Source organism: Gallus gallus, chromosome 4 (assembly GCF_016699485.2).
Source record: "Gallus gallus isolate bGalGal1 chromosome 4, bGalGal1.mat.broiler.GRCg7b, whole genome shotgun sequence".
In the NCBI taxonomy this organism is placed as follows: domain Eukaryota; kingdom Metazoa; phylum Chordata; class Aves; order Galliformes; family Phasianidae; genus Gallus; species Gallus gallus.
This window is the reverse complement of record NC_052535.1, coordinates 63687692-63714246: the sequence shown is the minus strand read 5'-3', so window position 1 is coordinate 63714246 and position 26555 is coordinate 63687692. Positions and strand designations below refer to the sequence as shown.

Sequence of the window (26555 nt, the reverse complement as noted above, 5' to 3'; positions counted from 1 at the left end):
TTGCTGCTCACAAAATACTGAGTAACTTCAATAGAGAGAAACAAAGCTGCATGTCTGATTTCCAGATACCAGGCCCAATTTAATCATTGCTATAAATCAAGAAAACTTCATTATGTACAAATTGTGTACTATGTAACAAACATTTTGTTGTTGTGTGTGTTCAAAATTTGCTGAAAGGCTGTGTGTAGCAGAGAAAGCTGGTGTACTGGTTCCATGACAATTTAGGCCAGACTTCTGCAATCCAGTCAGCATACACAGACTTGAACTGCAAAGATCGTAGTTCAGTAGTGTTGGACTACACTAGCACTGTGATGAAAACAAAAACAAAAACAAAACAAACAAAAAAAAGAAGCCATATACAAAAAATGCCTGCCATTTAGGTAATGTGCATTTCTTTGTAGAATGTTTAGAAGTGAGGCTTTTGAAAGTACTATGTTGGCTTCATGAAATTTTACTTTGAATGTCAAAGGAAATTGAACTGCATAAATGTTAAATGTTTGGACATTTCCATTCCATCCTTAATTTTCAGCAACATGCTTTTGTGATTTACAAACTAATTTCTCAGAATCTTAAGATTTTCCATTGGTTTTAGCTCCTATCTTATAATAATTAGGATAAAAATGTTCCTTAGCTACGTTTATTACATTGAATATATAGATTTTAGGAAAAAAAAAAATCTGGTTTTATATAATCAAAATTACTCTTAGACATCAGAAATTTTCTAGTAGGAAGATAGAAATAGTCTATTTATGAATATCAAACAAAAATAATTTATAATTTTGTTTGAAAAATAAACAGTCATTCCCTTCTGTTTCATCATTGTTGTTCATTATCTATGTCAATTTTAATAGCTTCCAATTTGTCTAAAATGAAGACATATGGAGAATTAATTTCTGAAATTGAGAAGTTGTTGATATCAGACCTTGACATACTCTGGAGAAGTTTCTTTTTCAGGCAATAGATTTTTTTATCAGTTTCCTGAAATCAAATATTTCGGTAAAAATATCAGTGAATGGTTGATGATCAGAAAGGTAGCTTTTAAAATACTAACCATCTCTTAATAAAACTGAGTGCCTGTATCTGTTTTACAGTAACTAATGTACTTATTATTATTCTTCAGAAGATATACATCTGAAAAGTGACTTAGTTATGCAATCTGCTGCATACTACTAGAAATGGAAAAGCCTATGCACTAAGAAATTATTTCCTCAATCTTTTGAGATAAATTATATTTGATATGCAGCTACGTTAAAATATTTTTGTTATATTTCTGAAAGCTTTAATCTCTATTGTAATACAACTGTTAGACTCCACGTGTTAATTTCATCCCTCCAAGGAAAAGCACATTAATGGAATAGCAAACCAAGAATTTGCTTTTCTTTCAGATTTACTGGTGACCTGTCACACTGGTATTTACTTCAGTGAGAGAATCTTAATTGTACAATATAATTTTGCTTTCCTATACAGCAAACAGCTGTGATGGAGAAGATAACTAATGCTATTAGTAAACAGAATCTACAACACTCTAAGGAAGGATGAAGAAATGTTTAAAATGACATTTTCAAATAATATAATCTGTCAATTCTCTATATGTGATGCAGAGAGATCTATTAAGAGTGGAGAAGGGCTTTTTTTCTTTTTAATATCAATGGCTAATTTGAAAGATGAATTTTAGAGGATCAAAGCTTCATGAATTTAGGCTGAATTCATTAAAGCATTATTGCTAAAAAAGGAAAGTTTTCAAATATTTTGAGTATGTTCCTCTGAAGATATTAAAATATTTCTCATCAGAAATACAGAAACATTTATTTTTCATTTGTTATTTTCTGTTTACAAGCTGACCTAGATTGTATTGGAGAAAAATAATAGTAAAGAAGGAACAAAAGGTTTAATTTTAGGTTTTAATAAATAATTTAGATTTATTTCTTGCACATCCCTCAAACTCACTTGGGATATAATTAATCTATGATAATTTTGCTCTGTTGACTAGCTGAAGGTGTTTCCTAAAATAGAAAGAAAGAAGATTCCCATGTGCAAATGTGAATAATTTATTTGTTTTATGTCTATCCAGTCCACACTATTTAGCAAAATGACTAATATGAACTTCTAGCAAACTGGAATTTGTATTCCAAAAGGAGGATTAAAAAATATACTGGCAACTAGAGAATGCACATGTAATGCAGGTGCTCATTTCCCCTTATGCATCTTGATGTGTAAGATGTGTCAAGAGATACTTCAGTACTTTTAAGTATTTAATATATGATGATGGGCTTGCCAACATAACTTGGTGGGTGTGGTTTTTTTGTTTGTTTTGTTGTTTTTGTTGTTGTTGTTGTTGATGTTCCAGACATTTGTTCCAAACTCCTCTTATCCCTTTTTTCACTTCTTTATAAAATGGTAATCCCAACCTCAAAACACCATAGAATTCAATGACTTTCTCATACTCCACTGAAATGATTTTGTTTCAAATTAGAATTAAGACTTTTTTTACAAAACAACTTCTGAAAATTTAGTTCTCCAGAGGCCTCAAACAACTTTAAATACACTTTCCCCCATTTCTATTATTATTAACAGCTGGCTGTTTAATGTTCAAGGAAACTTTGAAGTAAAAAGATCCCTTGTCTACTGAAGGATAGAAAGTATTGGACAAAATCTGTATTCTCATTCAGCTCATTTTCTGGAACTTGGGTGGTAGACTCCAGTAGTATGCATAAAGAATATCCATGAACTTTTATGACCATCGTGACAAAAAACCTAGATAACCTTTTTTAGAGATATTGGAACAGTTTAAATAGAAGATTCTTGATTAGTTCATTTTTACATCACGATAGGAATGCTGATAAAATAAAGCTTCTATTCATTCATTTCAATCTCATTACTTACATATGTACATATGAATAAAAATAGTTTTGATACCTTTACATCCTATACAAGTTGCATGCAACTCGGTGCTAGAAGAGTTATTTTTTCTGAAGCTTACTGTGTTTCAATGTTTTTAACCAAATGTTTGTATTTTCAGGAAGAAATCAAAGATTTTATTGAAATGCAAGGGAAGATGCGCAGGCCCCATGAGTCTTTAATGTCATTCACTGATCATCAGATAACCTTTATCAAAAGGCAAAATTCTCATATCTTCACAGGAAGCTCTCTATATGTGGGAAGCTAACCTTTAAGGGCACAGTTTGGCTTTCTGTATTTTGTGGCTTCACAGCAAGACCTTAAATAAGAGAAAGTTAAATAGACACCTTATGGAATAGCTAATAGCACAAACTACTAAATACCAACGTAACCAGTTTTGCTACTCATCGACAATGCACTTAAACAAAGAGGAAACTTTCAAGATTTAAATTAGAACAGCATTAAGAACAGCATTTGCTATTATATTCATTCTCTACATCTCTACATGTCACTGACTGTGTGTCAGCATGACTTTATTACAGCTCCTGGAATTTTCATTAACCCAGAAATCACCTTGCTGGGTTCAAATCTGAGTTCTAATTGCTCCGTACATGCCACCGACCTCAGTTCAACGAGTCTGCATTATAATAACAACACACAAAATAACAGAGTGTTTTAATTTTAGGTGACATAAATAACAAATCAGAAAAATAATTTCCTGACACAGGCAAATAAAGGATGTCAACTGAGAATATAGGTATATTGTTACTGAGGGGAAAAGAACGGAATCCAAAGCATTGGAGAGTCCTTTTCAGTGATGTTATTAAAGGGCCAGAAAAAGTGAAGAAGCATAAGATGAGGCGTGCTGAAGAGAGTAAATATTTAAAGCAAGAGCTTGACAAAATAACCAGGTGATTTGAGGAAAGTTAAAGAGAACTTACTGCATGCTTCTTTCTTAGAGTGAGTTAATTAAAACTGTAAATAAAATTAATCCTGAAGAAACCATCTTTGCAATCACCCATCAAGTGGAAGGAAGGATTTGAACCATACAGCCATATTATATACCACTTATATTTTTTGCACTCTTTTTAATTTCTCATTAGATATAGCACCATATCAAAATCTTTACATAGAACTTGATGAGATGATCTACCTAATTCCTGTTTTCTAGAATGTCAAATACCTTACTGAGGGAAAAAATATTTCTTTGGATTGGAATAATCTAGCCACCTTCTATTTCACCCCAATTTTTACTTAATCTTCAAATTGTTAGTAATTCTTTCCTTTAAGAATCTTTCAAAATAATATTGCAAAGCATTGCATACCAGTGAATCGAGCCTCAAAGATCTGACCTACTAAAATACACATTTCACCTACTTTTCCATCCATTTCACAACAACTGCTACTCTTACTAATCCATCAGACTCAAACTACTTTTATTCCAGTTTGAAAACTTCGAAAATTTTAGTTTTTTGACCATGCTTTCGTGTTTAGCTCATGCAAAGACAAGAGACAGTGTATAGGAACAGTGAGTCATGGCCTGAACCACTGATTGATCACCTGAAGCAAGGACTACATCAGCCGTGGGAGCACAGGTGAAGGCAATTCACCTGTGTGACTGGAAGAGGTGGAGTCTAGACCCTATTGAAGGGCTGACTACCACAGGGGAAAGGATCTCTTTCTGGAGACTCCTCCTTTTTGGATTTTTCTACTGCAAGCCTAGATCCTCAGATAGAGATAAGCATTTCTTCTTTGATTGTCTCTTTTCCACCATGATAATCTCTCCAACTATAACACCTGTAAAGTACCATCCTAACTGCACTACTCTTCCAACTGTACGTTTGTAGACTGTACAGACAGATTATCCAGCGCCTCAAATTAATGACATGAAATTCAGTAAATTTTGCTATCTACTGTGACAGCAGTACTTTCTTCCTTCATATCCCATCTCCCACTGGAGAGTTTTTCCTTCTCCTGAGTCAAATATAATTATCCTCACTAAACACTGAAGTAAATTACTCTTCTGGTTTAAGAGCCTATTCCATTTGAATAGGAACTAACATTTGTAACTTATTTCCTTCTTATCTGTTTATCTCAATGTCTTTTGCTTTGTATACACGTGTAAAATCATTTATAAATACATAAATGTAAAGCTGATTACATTCTGTCAATTTTCCCAATTTTCACTACACCTATCTCAATTTTGTACATACATGTATGTGGAAAAATATCATATTTTGAACAGCTAGTCAACTGTCATTTTCAACTAATCAAATGTGTATTTTTGTAATACATATGCCCAAACACTGAAATAACTATTTGAACACCAACTATAAATTCTAAAAATATACATATTGAATATTTTCACTTTATTAAAAACTAATATTAAGAAGGAAGCCAGAAACAGAAGTTCTTAAGAATAATGTATGAAATAAGTTGGGCTTTTTCACTCTACTTCATCTTCTCAGTTTTGATGAAATTTGTTTTATTATTTGATTTCTGAGTATAACAGATGAGCAGGAGAATCCCTGTTCATTGTTACTCTGTCTGCTCTCAATTTATTGTCAAAGTTCCTTTCTAATGTATTCCATGGTTTCAGGGTTTTACAGAATAGATACTTTGTCCTGTTAGTAAACTACTCCTAAAGTGACACAAAAGAGGGTCCTTAAGAAACCAACAGGCAACTCAAAGTGAAACAGACTCCTGGTACCAGATTCTGAATTTCTGTCCGACTTAAAGTAGGATCCTACTAGCCTGGGTTCTTCCTTACTGCTTGATCAATTTACACCTCATTATGCCGAGCATTAGTTTGCAGGATTAGCTGGTAGTCAATAGTATGCGAGGCTTGACAGAGAAGAGAAGAAAAGCTATTAGATTTGATTTGCAGTTATCTCCAGAGAGCAACAACAAAGTAATTTACCCCCTTATTAAGAAGGTTACTGAGGTCAAAGCTATCAGCATTTAACTACTGTATGCCTCTTATATGAATAGATATTACCTATTATTGCACCATGTTTTAATGCACTATTGCTTAAAACCTGTATTTGGTGGTTTAGTTTCCCTAACTGTGTTCTTGTGATAAAAGTTAGCAAGAGAAATATGAAGATTAAACTATTAAGATATAAATATTTTTCCCTTTTCTAAGGTATGATTCTTTTACACTCTTTATCCCAGTTAATGAAAGTCAGATTTAATTAGTTTTTGAGTTTCAATACAAAGGGGCTTACCAGCTTTCACAAAGGATTTTGTATAAAGTATTTTCTGAAAGCAAAACCTTGTTACTTATTATTTGAAAATGTAAGATGTGAACGAAGAAACTGGTTTGGTACATAGGAAGGAATTTTTTTCTATCCTTTTAAATCTTATCTGAGTTGTCTTTTTATACAACATACTTTTTAATATCATATATTACAGATGGTTCTTTGACTGAAGACTTCAAATTCTGGATATAGAACAAGGAGTGTTGGAGAGGCAAAGCTTTAGAAACTTGAACCTAACATAAATCATCATCTTTCTGGCTCCTTGTCCAGAACAGATTGAGCTAAAATTCCAGAACTTTCAGCTCAGACACTGTGAAACTTGTGTTGTAGTTGAAATTGTATAGTTCAGTTTAATTCTTAGTAATCAAGGTTGTCAAAAATTTCCACTTTTTAAATTCAGCAGATAATTGTTTTACATACCCAGTGTTATGAATTTTATTCCAACATCTTTTTTGAATAAAATATACATCTATTATTCAAATATACTTATATCTTGATGTTTGATGCTTATTATTTGACCTTAAAAATGTATTCTCAAATGAAAAACTAAGGGATCATCTGTATTTTAATTAATCACATTAAATTTCTGTGTCTTTCAAACCTGTATATAACTATTCAGATGAACATAATGTATTTGTATTTATACACTGAATCCTGCTATCAAACTGCAAACGTATGTGTCTACTGAAAAAAACTTTAAGCTCAGCAAACTTTCTTCTGTCTCATGTCACCATTAACTTCAAAAATCACAAGACTCAGGGATACTGTATTTTGAAAAAAATATATATGCTTTAAAGATTTTCAGTATTATTTGCTGGACACTCTGAATAAGTGTATGTTAAAATCTTAAAAAATAAATGGACCCAAACCAGAACACTGAAACACGTTTATCTATATTTGCAGGCACTCTCTTTGGCATGTAGCATGAGACAAAGACCAGTTGCATTTAGGATGTAAGTATTCTGTTTTGGAAGATTAAATCATTTCACAATATCAATATAGTTTTATTAACTGGGCCTGAGGCCTTAATATTTGGGTTGATTTATTTCAGCATATTTAGCAAACAATCATTTCAATAGTAAATCATTGTTTTCTGACAACATATTTTAAAACAGCAATATATATATATGTGTGTATGTATATATATATATATATATATAGGGAAAAGTATTGCAGGGCTTGATTGTACTTTATTTTTTAAAGGATTTTTAAAAATCATTTGAAGTAAGATTAAAAAAAAGATATGTGGTAACTGGAGTTTTCAAAGATATATATGATCTGAGTGTCTACCTGCTTTTTACTGTCAGAAACAATCATACAAAGCTGTGATTATTTGCAGTTCTTTAAAGTTACAAGCTAAAAAAAGGTCTGTAGGTTACCTTCTAGAAAGATTCATGCCAAAAGGCGAGAATTCTGACCTAATAGTAGTTCTATTCGTTATAAAAAGGGAGTATCACTGAATCCTAACTAACATGTAGCAGCACATATATACAAAACCTTTTAGACTACATTATATATGGAATATAGTAAGAAAAAAATCACTTACACATAAACTAGTTCTGCTTGACCACACAACAAGGGTTGCCGTTTTTTTCTCTTTTTTTTTTTTTTTAATAAAAAAAATGAATTGAGTCCATTAAGAAGACAAAAAACTGAATGAAGATTCAGTAAAGTTCTTCTTAATTAGGTCCACCTTGGAAAATTGAGATGGAGTGGTGGAGTTGGAAAACATTCAGCAGCAATAATCATCATGCTAATGAATAAAGCCAAAGGATAAGAGGGGTGAATCTCTGAAAAAAAAAGCTGCACAAGTAACATGAGGTGGTTTTAATACAATTAATCCTGAAGACAGAGGCCTTTCTGTTTTACCATACATTTACATCTTAGCATCATTATTTAAATATCAGAAATAATTAGACAAAGCTTGGTCTTCATGTTCTTTGAAGTATGGAAAGTTCCAGTCTCTTTCTCAAAGTTCTAGGTCTCTCAAAAAATCTGTCCTCACAGGCAGCTTCTTGCATATGATTTCTGCAATGGTCCTTACTTGTCAGTGACCCTAAATATCTTTGCAAATACTAGCTAGGACATTTAAACAGTACTTTCCTGTAGCAATTACCTGCAAACAATGCTAGGCAAGTAAAGCAAAATATAAATAAAATTTTAGAAATCTTAGCAGAATTCAAACAAAAACTTTTTCTTGTCACTTTTGCAGAGAAAAACAAAAGGGAAGACCTTTGATTTTCTGTGATTGTCATATATTCCCCTTATCAATATTAACTACTGACCAGTATTTACTGGGGCAAGTGTATGCACTTCAAGATAGAGCTTTCACTATATAGATTTCTAAATTGTATCTTTTTTGTTGTAGAGATGTTTTAGTAAGTTTTAGAATTGATTTTTTTACTGTTTACTTATTTTAACACTTTTGTGAACAAGTGCAGCAAACTCTGAAGATTTTAAATTTGCAAGTGTAGACTAATATGATAATAAGTTTTTGAAGTGTATGCACGAAGTACTCAAAAAAACCATCAACCTGGAAACACTATTTAAAAAAAAAAAAAAAAAGCTGTTTATCTAGACATATACTCAATGACAGCTCATAAGAAAATAAAATGTGCATCTGATGCTATTAATCAATGCTGTTGTCAATTGATCCTAAAAGAGTCTGACTATTCTGGGGAAAGTATACTTGAGGATTCTGCTACAGGAGACAAGTTGTTTCAAAAAGCAATGTATTTTACATTTTGTGTGATAGAAGTTTGTGGGGTTTTTTTGGACTAGTTAGAATAAATTGGAGTCTAACAGTGTTTTGGATATGTAAGAATCATTAAGAAGGCAGTATAGATCACTATGTAAATATTTGCTTTTGATCAAGATGTAATTAGTTTTGAAGAATACTTAATTTTAAAACAACTCTCTTTGAACAACACCTACTTGAGGTCTTGGGAAGGTTCTGCTCTGATATGGGGTGTCTCCACGGAGTGTCCAAACACTGCCCCTTCTGTGCCTAAAATACATAAATAAAATAAAGTACAGTTACTTTGAAAATAAAAATATATCAAAATTGATATTTTTGGGATAAAACATATAATTGAATGCCGTATTAATAGCTATCAATATTTTTTCATATTTATGTTAGCATTTCTATTCAAAATCTGGATTGATCACTTGAAACAACAGACTTCTGCTTATCAGTAGATGAATTTCAAATACAAATCTTAAAACATTTAAACATCCAAGCTTCCCAGTGTTGACCTGCCTGAATGCTCATTTTAACACTTTATAGATAATGTTGACAGAGAAAAGAAAAAATTAATTTTGTTTGACAAAATCACATTTTTAAACTAACTACTCTTTTTGCACGATGCTCATTTTGATTACTTAAATTGAGATCCCAATCTTTCAAAAGATTTGAAATGTCAATTTTCCATCTGAAGTTGGTAGCCTAAATCTCTGACACATCTCCAGAACCTCCTTCAATCATAGTTTTCAAATAGATTTGAGATGTCTTTTGCGGCTTTTTTTTTTTCTTAATTTATTTGTTTAAAGTTTTTATTTTTATTTTGGTAGGGGATTGTAAATTTACACATTGTAAAGATAGCATGGGCACTGTATAATGAAAATAGCCTAGAACTGTAACATGAAAGACTTTTCAATGAACAATAAATACAAAAGAACTGAATAGAAATATATCTAAAACAAGTGATTTATCTACATTCTCTCACTAGAAATAAGATAAAGGAAACTTTCTAGCATAATTATAGTTTCATAAATATGCTGGGAACAGTCGCTGTGTTTCAGGAACAGAACATTTTCTTGTGTTCTGAGACCTGAAATCTATTAAGAATACACAGTCTCTCTTAATGGCTGTGTGAATTGTGGTCAATATGACCAGTTATTCTGTAATTGTTTCAATCGTAAATACAATACAGTATTTTAAATTATTTTAATATTTAAATATTTCAGAACAGATATTTTGGTTTTTAATTAAGATAGATGTTTTAAAATTTTGGCGATTAATGAATAACCTTTAGAAAATTAATCCTACCAGGAGCTGGAAGTACAACCACAGAATGTTTAATCAATACTGGTTTACAGTTTTTAAGAGAAAATGTCCTGAACAAGAAGTCCCAGAATATAATTAAATGTGAAAATACATAAGGCAGAAAGTCATCATTATTATTCATCTTCTAAGATCCATTTTCATAAGAACAAACAAACAAAAAAAATCTTCATTGTCAAATACTCTACCAGTACAGAGAATTCAAGAGAGGAAGAAGTGATTTCTGAAAGAAATGAAGTTTTAGGTTTTTTTCTCCAGAAAACAATGTATATTATAAGTATCTTAGCAAAGCATACTGGAAGCAATTTCATTACAACTGAAGCTTTGAAGATGTCACAAGAAAAGAAGCCAATCTGTATGCTATAAACAAACAAAGCAAACAAAGCTGAGTGTTCTGAAGAACCATAAGCAGGAAAAAAGAAGCATTTCTTTATATATAAAAGTATTCATATAGGCACTATGTAGAATGGTTTTTTGTTGTTGTTGTTGTTGTTTTTTGAACCTAACATTTCCTGGCAATTTTGCTACCTTTAAGAGACAGGAGTAGCATGTTTATATAGCGTGAATTCCTTTTACTCCAATTTATTTCCAAACTGAAATCCCATCTATAATAGCATGCAAAAATTCCAATGGAGTTGAAACATCAAAGTGGTTCCAGATCCCATCCAACTCTTTTAATCAGCAAAACTGAATATTTACAAGGCCAAGGGCTTTTTGTATTTTTGAAGGTGGAAATGGGATATGAAGATACAAATAACTGAGCAGAATGTCAGCCTTATGAGAAAGCCATATCTCTAATATTTGAAAGAGGAGAATTAATGCAAAGATATATAGAACAGTGATGAGTCAGGCACCAAATCAATCAAAAGTGCCGGAGATAATTGGCAAAAACTGATAAAAAAATATCATCAACAGCTATTTCTAAGCTAATGTTAACAGTTTTATATTCAGCAGCAGTTGTTTAAAATTAGAAGCCATTTTCCTACCTTACAAAACTGAAATTTGGAATGAAAGATGGTCTTGTTCAAGCAGACTGTACTATATGAAGACATAATCCCACTTGTGTTTTTTTTTGCCACCAAAGCTGAAAGTATAACCGTTCCCATGGTAAATACTTTATGCTCAAAAAGTAAGCTCTTAACTAGGAAGTTCAAGGAACATCTCTGTTTTACTTTACACTGGAAGAAACTCAGGCAACTTATCTCATTTTTAGGAAGGAAAATGAGAAACATCCAACCAGAATTTACTGCAGTAAAACAGTAGGATCAAGAAAAGTGGAAAGGGACTGTAGAGTAAATGGGTGACATGGATCAGCATTACTTAAAAATACAGAACATTAGAAAAACTATAGGAGGGCACTCTTTAATTTGTGATTTATTATATAGCAACTCTGCTTTTATAGTGCTCCAATTGGAAGTTAGATCACACAGTTCAGTTTTACTCAGGAAATGGTGCTAGAAAAACGTGATTTTTTTGTGTGTGTGAATTGTACTTATATAACAATACAAATCAGGATTCAAAGTGAATAACACGACTTTTTAATGGAAGAATGTATTTTAGGTACTTAGTTGCTCGCAATGGTAAAATGCTTATTTTTTTACAGAAATAACAGAAGAATATAATAATTGTATTCCCTGACTTACAGAATCATAGCCAAGACCTATTCTGAGATAAGTCAAATTCCAGTCAGAGATTAAGATAAAGAGAAAAGACTTGAACCTTCAAGCCCTTTCAAGTGTATCTCAAAAGGAAGTAGTTAGGGAACTGAACTCAAAGGAATGTGAGTTAGAATGGATTGCTACAGAAAGTGAACCTTTCAGAGGAAATAAAATAGCAAGGGCACTGAGTATGTGCAAAGGATGTAAAACCAAAACGCTAAGTTTAACTGAATAAAATTACTCCAACTTCAATCTTCCACTGGAAAGAATGAGTTAAGTACAGACTTTGCTAAGAAAGAAACATCTGTGAAGACAAACTACTGGTCAAAGAACAGCCTCTACACGTAGAGTTTGCTGGAGAAAACACAAAAATGCCAGAAGTCCAGTTCAGCATAGCAGTTTTATACACAGCATATGTTTAAAATACTCCTTTTTTTTTTTTTTTTTCCTTTTAACACAAAGCAGATCAAAGTAGTCCCTTCAATACAAGCAAAACTAGTCACATCTGTTCCCACTGAAACTGGAACTGAATAGTCAGAATTCAGAGATACCAGTATAAACTACTAATTTCTGCTTCATTTACTGGTTACTGAAATTCAGCCTTTGGGAAATGATGACTTTCATAAAAAGAACAGAATTACATTGTTGGTACTTGGTGCTGGATTTATATTCACTTATGTATGTATACATGGAGGCACTGTTGTCATTTATGTAACAAGCAAATGATCCTTGATTTATGAGTTAGCTCACAGTACAACACTGGAGCTTTGTACTCACTTAATAACTGAAAGGCATGAAAAAAACAGCCTGTACACTCCGCAAAAATAATATAGGCTAAAGAATTGATGAGTCAAGAATAAAAAATGAATAAATTATTTTGCTGAGAAAAATCCACTGTATATTAACATTATACCACTCATTATTCTTGCAAGCAAATCACCTCAAATGTACTGACAATGGATTTGTATAGCATTTTGATGTGCTCAGATTATGTAGCATTGCAGTATCACAGGCGCAGTTGAATCTTACTGCCTTGATCTTTCCCTAGGCTTTTTGGAAACAACAAGTGAATATGATGAAGTGCAACAATTTGGCAAGTGCCAGACTCTAATGACAATTTGTCCTCTGAGTTACAGATTTTAAAGAAGAATTTCTAAATTATTTATCTTTGAGACTTGCCATTTAACTCATTGCAAATTCATTATTAAGTTAAAGTGACCCCACATTTTACAGAAAAATATGAGTACTTAAGATTGCTTTACCATTGCAGGGACCTTGAAAACAGACTTTATATTCTAAAAGTTTAATTGCTATTAAAAACGCTCAGTTCTTAATTCTTTTACCATGTGTACATAACAAAAATTTAATAGTATCTTGGTGGGATTACTTAGCTACTGTTCACCACTAAGACCTTGGAAAGGTTGATGACTGCCAGACTGAAAATGAATCCCAGAAATATTTGTCTAGACATATTAATAATCATAGAAAGACCAAAGAAAATATTTGTTGTTATTAAAAGTCCAGTTATTCCAGTTGTGCAAATTAGGGACCCAAAGGAATCAGAATGTTCTGGATCACATGTTGACTGTGTAGCTCTTCAAGGTTTTCAATTTTAATAAATGGTTTGAAATGTAATTTAATTAAGTACTTCTAATTTAAAAAAAAAAAAAACAAACTGGATTTTTCCTATAGAAAAATCCTATAGGGTTGTTCTAGGGCAAAGTGAATGGCATGACTTTCTCAGTCTCTCAGCTGCAAAACTGACTGAGACTAAAAAGGAATGTTTCAGGTATGGTTTTGATATGGCCACACTAGAGGTATAATGCAGGCAGAAAGATGCAATACTTAGGCATCTGACTCCAGATGCAGCTGATCATATGTAAACTAAAGCACAGGCACTTGGGAATTGAAGGCTTCAGAGATAAGCCATTGCTTAAAAGTAATTTGTGAAATGAATGATTTAGATTTACTCAGGGACCTTGAACATGACAAACATTTGATGCATATTTTTTCTTTATAGAAACCTTACTTAAAGACTTGTACTAAGCCTTTAATGCAGGTAAGAAATGTAACTTCAATAAATTCATTGTTTTTAGTGTAATAAATTTTGATCAAAGCAAATCCACACTCCAGTGACTACTTGTTAAATTGCAACAAAAATCTTCTAAAATTATTCTAACTTGTACTGAGTACCAGTACTTTCTATATTGTGTCCTAATGGTGGGCGGTAAACCCCACTTAGGTAGAACTTGCAGTGCAAATGAAACCATATTTTGTCTATATATTCAGTTAACTCATACTTGCTTGAAAGTTGACAACCAAAATCTGTTTGGCCAACACTTTACCTAGTTTACTATGCTGAAAAAGTGAATCAATCTGAAAAAAAAAATTAGTATAGGAATAATATAATTGAATTCATATTTTTCCTATACAATGCATGACAGATGAAGATAAATAGGAAGGATTGACTATAACCATTTTCCGCTTGAATTGATAAAGTCCCCTTGAAAGGCTACAAAAGCTAGGCATATTGCACATATTTAAACCATATGTTTAAATTTCACAGGAAATAATTGCTAAAAAAGACAAACAATAATTTATGTCCCTGAATAGAAATGATTGTCTGGATTTGTTGTGTTTTGTTTCATTTTGTTTTTCTTAAGATGATGCAAAGGATTCAGGATTCACAGCAGTGGAAAACAGCAGAGGTTGTCCTTGTCAGCATTCAAAAAACTGAACTTTAAATTGTATTATTCTTGTATTTAATTGATCAAAAAAAAGGAGATTGTTTTTAGTTGGTTTTAGAAGTTATCCCTAAGATGTGAAAAGCATAGGCTTATACTCTAATAAATACATAATCAGTAACAAATTAGAATTGCTGTTTCCTTGATGAAAAATGAATGAATCAATGAATTAGATGACTATCAAATAGTCAATAGCTCAATAACCAGTGGACTCACCTAGGATATGAAAGAATGGCATATGAACCTGAAGGCCTTAACTTCAAGTCTACTCTAATTACCTAAACATTTCAACTCAATTTTCACAAGAAGTAAAGTGTCTTGCATTTGTATGGAATATTAAGGAAAAACTGGAATCCTGCAGAGGTAAATGTGGGAATGAGAAAGCTATTTATCTCCTAGTTTCAAGAGCAACTAGTGATATTCCCCGATTTTGAACCTTCCTAAAAGATCTTATTATGTACTGCTTCTGAACTATATAGCCAGGAATGTCAATGCAGTTTGCTTCAAGGTCTAAAATGAAAGACTATATCTCAGTTATTTAGTAATTTTAACTTGCTGAAAAAATATTATCAAAAGTACAGTTTTCTGGCTCTGCCCTTTCTTAGCTCTTTGCATGCATGCATGCCAAAAAAAAAAAAAAAGCATGAAATAACAAAGATCTTTCAGGTGATCACCACCACTTTCTACTTTAGATCAAAAACTACTCCTTTTTGAATGAGGATCCAGCTTGACTCTGATGAGCAGCAGATACTTGTAAATAGTCTTACTAAAAACTGGAATGTGAATTATATATTGTCTGACATCAAAACTGTACAAAATTACAAAAATATAAAAATGTCAAAGACTTAACTTATTTGATCCCAATTATCTATACTGTTCTGATTTCTGTACTTCTTGCTATTTCTGCCTTCAGTAATACTTCTACTTTTCTGATATACTAGCACTATGTACTAACAAGTGAGATTTTATGTTCTGCAGTGGAGGTTTCAAAAACCCAATCTCAAGATGTTGTAATCTGTGCTGTAGAACACGAGTGTGACTGCAACATCATCAGTTTTCTAAATATTGTTCACACCTTACAAACACATAAGAATAGAGATTTGGTAGAAGAATCTATAAAATGTGATGAACAACATTTCCAAAGGAAGCTTTTTTTGTATGCATTTACAATATGCATTCACTTCTGCTCTGTACATTACCATTACTACAGCATAATGAAAAGTTGTTACATTTATGTGATAATTACTGTTGTGTTCTTACAATTTACTTGGGTTTTATTTATGCAAAAGGAAACGATGAAGCAGTAGGGTTATTATCCAGGTTTTTAAAATAGATCTACTATGTCTTTTTTACTATATAGCAATTAGAGTACCATTGATAAATTGTAATCAAATATTTAAAAATAAGTGTATTTGTTTTTCCTGTAGAGGGCACTAACACACATTGAAAATATTCTTTGTATCTGAGTATATAGTATGTATTTTAAAAGTCACTGCAAAAATGACTTGAAATACTTTTGAATTTGTGAAAACATGAAAATGTGAGAAGAATCCTCACATGTACTTTAATAATACTGAAATAGAGATGCATTTATATAATACATTTTGTGCCTTTATGTTTTTGGGAAATATGAGAAATATAATGTCAATTCTTCACAAATTTCTATTAGATATTACTACTAGTTATCTTGATTATCACCTATTATGACTTCTTTTTATTCCTGTGCTTTACTGATGCTTTGCGTTCCTCTCTAGAAGAAAATTACTCAGCTGAATACAACACGTTCCAGCCTGGCAAATGACTTAGATATGCCTTTGCTGCAGTTTCAAACAGAAATTCTGCAGTTATTTGGGAGAAGGTAAATGTATAATGATACTGTTGGCTTTTAAGAATATTCCCACCTTCTAGTCAGCGTAACAGTGAAACAAGCCTTTCAATTTAGCAACAAAATGGATGCAGGTGTATTTCATCCATTAAATGCAATGACTGTATACTAGCAAAGACCATGTTAGCAAACATTCGTATGTATGATCTGTATTAATCACTAGAAAAATTGCATGTTTTCTGCACAGGACAAGATATCATTGCATGCTGCAGTACCCTAAATTTGGCCAAGTTACATAGGTTTCCTCAAAGTAAGACTTGAACATTTTTTTTTCAAGCAAGAATGACAAGAGAGTTCTCGCATACCTTACAGAAACTGCGGGAAAAGGATATAATAGCAGTAACTTACAGGTAGGTCTCCATTTTCAAGATGGGACTGAACTGGTCACAGAATCATTTGTCCCTGCTCATCCTAACAGTCACCACAGAGCAGTTATCAGGCTCTGGATTACAACCACAATTCAGATTATGTGGCAAACCTCTTAACAGTCTAGCTTTGCTGTGAGTCTTGTGGCATAACACTAGTCTGGTGTTTGCTCTTTTGCTGCTGGTGAGTCAGAATAGACTCAGTCACTCTGTCATATACCTACCATACATTTACCATAAGGTTTAAGCACTTTTAATTGCCTTGCTGCTAAGGAATGTCAGTCTTAAATCAGCACAGGGAGGCTTTACTTCTGCATCAAAATTCTGAGTGGTCAGTTGCCAATGAAACCTGATGTTGTTTAAATCCACAGGAAGTTCAGCACCACAAAGAAAGCAAAACACACACACACAAAACACAACAAACAAACAAACAAAACAAAACAAAACAAAGTGGGGCTCACAGGTTGAGATCAAAACTAAATATCAAGACAGAAAAAAGAAGAGGAAAAAAAGATAGCAGTTAAAATAATATATATAATATATATATACACACACAAGACAAGTGATGCACAAGCAACTACTCAACACCCACCAACCAATGCCCACCCAGTCCCAAATAAGTGGTTTCCTGCTGAGACAAATCCTCACTGTTTTCAAGCTTTTTTGCATGATGTCATATGGTTTGGAGTATCTCTTTGGCCTGCTTAGGCCAGCTTTCCTGCTTCTGTCCTCTCCCAACTTCTTGTGTCCCCTTGCTCACTCACTGGCAGGACAGTATGAGAAGCTGAGAAACTGAAATGTCCTTTTTTTTTTTTTTTATTTTCTAAAGCCATAACATAATATCAAAGCAGACATTATGATGAAAATTCAACTCTGTCCCAGCTGGAACACCTTTTGTTCATGTTCTCCTAGAAATTAAACTTCTTTATATTTAGGCATTTCCAGAATAGATACTGAACACCAGGTACCAGAACTATCATTTCTGTGGCACAGAATATCATGCTGTTTGACACCTGTCTTGAATCAAAACACTTTTTCAATTTAGCACTTGTTAAGTTAAAATTATAGAAATAATATATTTCTAGTGTCCAGCTGTCTAAAAAGACCAAGTTCAGAGGTGGCGTAAGAGACGAAACAGAATTCTTCCTGCTCTTCAGACTATATCCAAGAGAGATTTTTCTGCACTATCCAGTTAACATTCTATCATGATGCTTAGCAGTCCAGTCATTCAGCTTTTAGATCCTTATTTGGAAAGATCCCTGTTTTCATGATCTTAAGACTTCAAAATAAATTTATTTCCTTTAGATTCAATCTTTCTACTCTTTTACTTTGCCTTACCTTCCAGACATCTTAGCATAGGATGTTTTGGTTGGTTTTGTCTTTTTTGTGTTTTTTGTTTTGTTTTGTTTTGTTTTTCTGTAGGATCGCCCCTGTATTCCTTTCTTTGTTTTGCATTAGAAGTTCCTTTTAACATCTCTACTAATTTTTCAGGTTGATACTTTACCGACATTACATTATTCTGAGTTTTGTTGTCATGAAGAAAAAAAGACTATTTTCATTAAATCTTTAAGATCAGAAGCTGTAATTGATCTCTTGCTTTAATCCTAAATCTAAATATAAACTAGGTAGGCAAGACCAAGAATGACAGTGAGAAGGAAAAAAATAAAAAAAACCCGTAACTATAAAACAGCCTGAAAGCAGTCCTGTCAGTTTAAACATGAAACAAACTTGTTGATAAATATTCTTTCTGCACAGTATGCTTTGTCTATTGGGTTTTCTCTACTCCACACTGAGACTGTAAAAACACATTTTAAAAATTGTCCATCATTTGGTAATTCTGCTAAGATAAAAATAGCAAAAATAATGCAGCTGGTTCACTTGATATGAGAATAAATATTTCAAGAAAATGTTTCTCTCTGATGTTTAATGAGAAAATTCTTTCGGATGAAACTATCAATTCAAACTTGTGCCTTTTCCCAGTTTATGGGAAAATATACTTTCAAATTTTGCATCTTGCATTCATCTTGTGCTTTGGTATGAGGTAGCCTGGTACTTCGAAAGCTTTACATGTTGCTGTATGTAGACCTTTGACAACCGTAACTTGCTTCGCAGAAAGTAATGAAGAAAAAGGGCATGAAGGGCACTATTTCTAGTTACACTGTAAGCAATGTAACCTATAGCACTTGCCATCACTTCTATCACACTTTATCAGATGGTTTTAGAATAATGGTAGGAAAAGTCTTAAGGGAAAAGTCTCCACCTTAGCTAAATGACATTTTGGCATTTGTAAAGAAATAAAGCTGCCTAGAAGAACTGAAAGACATTTGTGAGCACAAGATTGTACAATGCTATGCAGAATTCTACAATGTGAATTGATAATTTAAAAAATAACTAACATCTAAGCAGCTTAATACTTGTGTCCAGGGGGTTAGTTTTGCTCGTTCCCTCCGAGGAGGGACCACGTGACGTGGAAGAGGCAGCTCCAGTTGTGTCCATTTAAAATTGATAATTTAAAAAATCACTAAGATCAGAAATGACAGTCAGTGAAATCAATGAGAGTGACTTTTAGAAATATGCTAAGCATAAAATATACTAGTGAAAGTAGATTCATTTATAAGCAAAGAAGGAAAGTAAAATATACGTTTTCTTCAAGGAATTTAAGTACTGAATAGGAAGAGATCTTTTCTAAATTATTCATAAATTAAAATAGAATAAGGGTGATAATTACTGCAGAAAGAAAACCAAGTGACTCAAGCCACAGTCTAAGATCCTAACAGCAATAAATTACTCCAGTGTTGTGAAGTTCCTCACTGTGTTTTAGCTCCAGTCGTATAACTCATAGGACCAAAATTCTAGCTCATATGCACTGTAGGATTAGTGCCAGAATGCTTAGCTATTGGCTATGCAGACTCAAATCCACAGAACGAATAGTAGAGCTCTGGAAATTGTAAATGTGCTTAAAACAATGAGACAACTGTAATGACATACCATGAATGAGAAAAAATGTATATTACAAAAAACTATGTAATTCATAGTTGCATGGAGAAAAAAAAAAAAAAAAGAGAAAGACTGCAAAAATACTGACTACTTCATTAATGAGTCCAGATTACATATAATGCTTTGGTGAACTTAAGTGACAATTTAATGCATTTGTTCAGGGCTCATTCTTGGTCCTATACAATTAGAAGGCAAAGCTTAAACTGATTTCAAGCTCCATTTTGAATTCCATTCAGTGGGAGTTGGCAAGGTTGGAGAAGAAATATAATTTCTTCTATGTTTGCTTTCAGCAAATTTTGTATAGAATGAATTTACTGACAAGACTGATTGCTGTTGTGATGTTTTGAAAATGGGTATGGCAAAATACATCTTGGTACTCTTATCCAAAGCTCTGCATACACAACTAAATTTCAAGAATTAGGTTTATCCAATAATGAAACAAACATACTTCTGATGCATGTCAGAACAGCTTGGATTTCAAATCCTAACAAGTCACAACAAAGTAATCATGACCAAAGCACTATCATGAATTATTTACTGAAATTGAAATGACAGTTAAATACAAGAGGCATGTACTTTATTCATAGATGATTCACAACTGAAAACTCATACATTTTTACAGTGGAACAGCTGAATGCAACTTTGAAAAAGTATATTAGCTCTATAATTAGAAACTTCTCTGATCCTGGTGATAATCATACTCGCTATGCTGTCAAAGATTCCTAGATAAGTCACAGAATCACAAGGGTTGGAAGGGATCACTGGAGATCATCCAGTCCTTCAGTTTCTTTAGCTCTGCTAAAGAAGATTCCCTACAGGGGGTGCACAGGGAAGTGTCCAGGCAGGTTTTGAATTTCACCAGAGAAGGAGACTCCATAACCTCTCTGGATAGCCCATTCAGTGCTCTGTCACACTCAAAAGAATGAAGTTATATCTCATGTAAGTATGGAACTTCCTGTGTTCCAGATGGTGCCAATTGCCACTTGTCCTGTTGCTGGGCACTGTCGAAAAGAGCCTGGCCCCATCCACTTGACTCCTGCTCATTAAATATTTATAAGCTTTACTTTTGGAGTGACCTACATACTTTTAATTCAAATGTAAATGCCTGTGATATTTTTTTAGCCCAAAAAATGGCTTATTATGCTTGTGTCTTGGTGTGCTGAATTTAATGCTGTCAGACACTGTGAAATGTAAACTTGTCATTAGCCACAATGAGGATAGGAATTTAAATTCTCAATGTAGGCTGAAGGCTGCAGGCCATATTTCTGTGGGCGATTTATTTTTTTTCTGGAGTGGCTTCCTATGGGTGAAATTATTCCTAGCTTATAGAGTTTGCTATGAATAAGCTTTGAGATGTATTGCAGAGCAGAAATGATTTGAATCTACATTCTTCACAGTTCTGCCTGCCTACCTGATTTATAAATAGCTCTACAGGTAACAGCAAAGTCCAAAGTGTGGTAGAAAGCTGCTAACTTCTCTTAGTAAAGCTTCGTCATGTATTCATGCAGTATCTCCTTGTGAATACTTGAATAATGCGATGCAATGTTTCTTATCCAAAGTCAGAAATACAAATTACAGACTATGCCACTACCTGTTTATTCTTCACAGTTTTTCCATCTCAGAAGAAAGAAAAATTCTGGGTCACATTGCAGGACTATGCCATATATTGAATATTTAAAGTAAAAATATAAATAAATTCTGAGGACAGAAAAATGTGCTTATTCAATAACAGAATATTCCCAGTTTTCTGTATTTCTGTCTTTGGTTTAAAATTAAGATACATTTCTATATTCTTCCTGCTATTTCTACCTAAATTTAGATTTAAAATGATTCCCATGTTTAGTTCATTGACACAAGTTTTGTAAGTATGATGCACGTCATGACATTTTCTTGCACAATCTCCCCATGCCACTTATGTCTACTAAATGCATTAGCTCATAGTGAAAGTTGGGTAAAAGTTTCACCTTAAGATCAGATAAAACTAAAAAAGCCACTCTGTAGTGATTTCACATGGGATTAAGAGAAAATGAAGTGCAGTTCTGACATGTATTACAGCTCTCACAGTAAGAGGAACTACTGTATATTTTTTATTTTATTTTTTAAAGTCAGCTGCTGGTGATATTTTCTAAAGCATAAAAGCATTCCTCCTGTTTTGAAGGTGTGACAAACTGAAATCCAAATGAGCTCATCTTCTCAGCTTTTAACTTGAAAACTGTAATAGGTATAAGGAAGGTATTTTTGGCCTGCAGTATCATTATAGCATGTATATTTGGAGAAAAATACCCTCTGCTGAACCTAAATCCTACTGTATTTTACAGCATAACCCTTATCTCCAACAATAGCATTTTGTTTCCAGGCAGTAGTATGTCACAAGCAAGTATTTTAAGGAAAAAAAATAAAGTGAGAATAGAAAAGCTCCTTTTAGATTCACCTTTCTCTCCTGTGAATAGCTACATCTTAAAAATAGAGATGGGACTGACCGCTGTAATTTAAATGTGTATTTTCAAATCTACCAAAGCCCGAGGGCAGGTAAGTGTCAAGTTTAGCTCCTTTATTTTATAGGAGTTAGAATTTTACTACAAAATCGGAATCCAGTTCACACCCACTTCCTGTATCAAACCCTTCTGAATGTTTACTGTTTGTTTCAAAACAAGTTGGTTTGGATTAAGAATTAGCTCATTTTACTAATAATGGGTCTATTTTCTACTGGGCTCCAATGCTTCTTTAGGTCATGTGAACTTTCCTGGTATCATGCCATTCTGTCTTCTGAAAACTAGAAATGCTTTGAATTATACCTCTGAACACTGGCACAGTCATTCAACAGGGAATGTGAAATATCACTGGGGATATGAAGCAAACATCAGAATTTTTTTCCTAAAAATACTTATTCTTAGATTTGCTACAAAATCTAATATCTTAGTCTTGGTATGAAAGGTTTCACCAGAAAGCCAATTTAAATCCAGAAGTTGTAATCAGTCTTTTGATCAATACTGTCCTGTACCAGAGCAGAGCAAATAGTCTCTTCACAAACTTTGAGAAGCTGGTGGCTATGCTCTGAAGGAATGGCTCAAAAAGTTGATAAACATCTCAAAAACATAAAAGCTATTGAAAAAAATATTAAACAGGTGATAGCCCAGAAGAGGAAGGGATACAAATATGTCTTTTCTTATAATGCATGACATCACCACTGCTCTCAAAAAAGAGAAAGAAAGAAAAAAAAAAAAAAGAAAAGAAAAAAGCTGAATATGGAAGGAAAGCCATTCAGAAAGTACAGGTTATAGAATAATTGACAGGTAGCAGACAGGCGATGATTTTCCTCTACCTAAACATCAGAAGAGCATCATTTTGCTAGCATTTTATTTATGTCTTTCTTTATTAACTTTTCCATTCTCTTGTCTGAGTATATGTTGTCTCTCTCTACATCTCTGGCTGTAGGGCACAATCATCTTGAGAACTTCTCAGTGGAATACTGGAGCAACCTGAATATATTTTCCTGGGCTAGCAGGACTACAGAAACTTCTACACATTTTTCTCCTTTTGAGTCTACTCCTTTGCAGAGAAACTTCTTTAATTAAGGCTTCTTTCTCTATGCATACATTCATAGTCCAGTCACTATTTTCCTCAGTATGTTTTTCTGAAACTCTCAAAATTCAAAATCTTCTCCTTAAAAACCAACTGCCATTGTGCTTAGGTAACCACAGTCCTCCAACAACCTACATATTTCACCTGCAGGCTAATGTAAGCACACACTTTTTGTAATCTGAGCTGGCTGGGGACACATTCCATGCTTAACAAGAAGACATAAATGTATCTGTGCAATATCCTCAATAAGAAATGTATTTATTTAGATTCACTACTTTTAACCTGCCCACAAAACTTCCAGTAATAGTAATCAGGGTTCTGCAGAAAATTCTGGACATTAAGTGATTCCTTGACATCTAAATAAGCTCATCAGAAATCTTATTTGCTCAGTACATTTTGAATTACACATTATTTACTCATCATTTGGGAACCACAACAGTTGTATATATGTAATGCATTTTTGTTACTGACAAATGCTGATGTAAGAATCCTGGTTCATTCAGAGTTCAAGATCCTGAGAGTCTGTTACATCTATTTAAAGGCTTGTTTTTATTGCAATATCAAATACAGTAATTTTACTATGATCACTTATAACTTGTCTGAGTAAGTGAGATTAAAGTGATTTAGTGCTTCCCTTCGTCTCTTGCAACTTCATAATCCAAACTCTATTTGTCCTAAATCAGAACCTACCAACTGAACACAGGAAATCCCAGATCTTTTCTCCTCTTCATACTAAAATTCCTAGTCAGTCTCTGAAGGAACTAGATACATATCTATTGTCATAACAATGTACATCAAATAAGCATTTATTTTTCTACATTTTGATACTTGTTATAAAAATTTTAATTCTGCTCTGTCAATCTAATTTGTAATTCATATATATTTCCCCATATTTTTTGTTGTATTACCTTTTATAGCCATAAGCCATATTTCTACTTTATCATTTCATTTTAACTACTTTGGAAGACCTTTCTATATTTCAATTACATGCAGACTCACAGTCCTACAATATAATCTTAAAATCAAAACTGAGGTAGTGATAAACTCATCTACATGTTAATCCTGGATATTACTAGAACATTATTAGAATAAAAGTGTGGAAGTACATTCTGGAATTTCCTTGATACATCAAGGCTCTGATCTTTCATCCAATGAAGTATACAACTTTGATCAAAGCCATGCTAAACTCCTTATAACCATAAAGTCTAGTGTAATGAAGTATATACACCTGATACTACTATGGTGTAAAAGTAGATTTGACATATCTGTCCTGTTATTAATGTGAGAATGTTTCCACCAAAACTGAAGAATGTCTCCTACTGTCCTTCCCTCTCTTCTGCCCTTCTACATAACTTCACTATTTGACAAGGAAGAAGCCTTATAGCAGGTCTCAGTGGCCTGCAAAGTTTTTATGGCTCGTCTTTGCATTCCTTCTACTACCACTAACTCTACTTTATCTAGTGCATCTTATTAAACTGCTAACTACATATTTGGTTAAAAAAAAAAAAAGTCAGAAGACAATCTGTAGTAACGTGCACATACCATGAAAATTTTTTGTCCTGGTTTCATCTGGGACAGAATAGATTTTCTTTGTAGCCTCTGACATGATGCTATGTTTTGGCTTTGGGAGAAAAACAACACTGATAACACACCTATGTTTTAGTTGTTGCTGAACAGTGCTATACGGAGCCAGGAATATTTCAGTTTCTTGGTTTCATGTACTATCCTATGAACAAGTGGTCTGTGGGAGCACAAGAAAATGGGAGGGGACAAAACCAGGGCAGTTGGCCTAAAATGGCCAAACATATATCATAACATATGATATGTGAAAAACAAATGTGAAAAAAATTATCCTGCATTATAATAGATTTGTATTTGTGATATGTGTGATAGAACAGCTTATTATTGCTTTCTGATACTCATATTTCGTTTTCTCTGCTATCCAGCAAGGACTCACCACCTTTAAAGTGTTTGATAAAGAATTCAAAGGTATTACACAACCTTCTTCCAGAATTCAGAGAGACCAAAATAAATGTTTTGTTATTTTATCTTATCATGAAGATACCAATTTTATTTTACAAACCTGGGAAATGTTTTTTTTTTAATACTTTGCAAGCATTGCACGATGTTTATTTTCCTCCTGGAAATCTATTTTCAGTAATTTCAGCTTTAGACTGAAGTAAACAGTAAAGCATTTTACAGCTCATTACAGCTTTATCATTTGGCTAGAGATTAGTAATTCTGCTGCAAAAAGCTTTTTAGAGATAGAGAAACAGGGATATAACAGTTTTCAGTGTATGCCTTTCAGAAATGCTCTTCTATCTTATACTCTTCCCTTCCTCCTGTAGAATATTTTTATTGTCTAATAAAATGGCATAAGGGTTAACATAAACTGGGCCCTAGGGATCTGAAGTATAAAATTTTGGAAGTAACCTTTTTATAAGATAGTAAGTCAACAAGATGATTAACCAGAGATTAGAAACAATGATCCCAACTTCATTATATTATTTCCAAATAGATACTTAAAACAATGATTTTCAAAGGATTTTTAAAAATGAATTACTCCTTCAATTTGCAATTACAACATACCTTCATGTATTTTTCTAAACAAACTGCCATGAAAATTGAAAATTAACAATACATACTTTGTGTTTAATCCCCAGACCTACATAAAAATGCTTAGAAACTAGTAAATCTTTCAATATGCCCTCAAGTTGGACCAGGGTAAGTTTATGTTGGATATCAGGAAAAACTTCTTTAGTGAAAGCGTGGTTAAGCACTGGAGTAGGCTCCCCAGGGAGATGGTTGAGTCACCATCTCTGGATGTGTTTAAAAACTGTTTGGATGTGGTGCTCAGGGATATGATTTAGCAGAGGGTTGTTAGAGTTAGGGTAATATGGTTAGGTCGTGTTTGGACTTGATGATCTTTAAGGTCTTTTCCAACCTGAACAATTTGATGACTCTATGTAACGGCCATCCTTTCCTATGTGATATTTAATAGCTGACTAAATATTTCATATATTTCATCTTCTTTATTTTTTTTTCCTAGCGTGGAAGTAATTAATATCAAAGTCAACTTTATAACACTAAAATAATTGTAGTG

The 26555-nt window shown here is 33.0% G+C and overlaps 1 protein-coding gene across 11 annotated transcripts in view; it reads right to left on the bottom strand.

Annotated features, from left to right (window-relative positions):
* The window catches only part of SGCZ (sarcoglycan zeta), a 360204-nt gene that overhangs the window by 22547 nt on the left and 311102 nt on the right, over nucleotides 1-26555 (bottom strand). For all 11 annotated transcript variants that reach the window (XR_005859307.2, XR_005859308.2, XM_040699469.2 and 8 more), the window contains one exon: nucleotides 9093-9165. Coding sequence is in view for 9 of the 11 variants with exons in the window: in XM_040699469.2 (XP_040555403.1) it covers nucleotides 9093-9165 (73 nt within the window). In the remaining 2 variants the exon portion in view is untranslated. The remainder of the gene's footprint in view (nucleotides 1-9092; nucleotides 9166-26555) is intronic.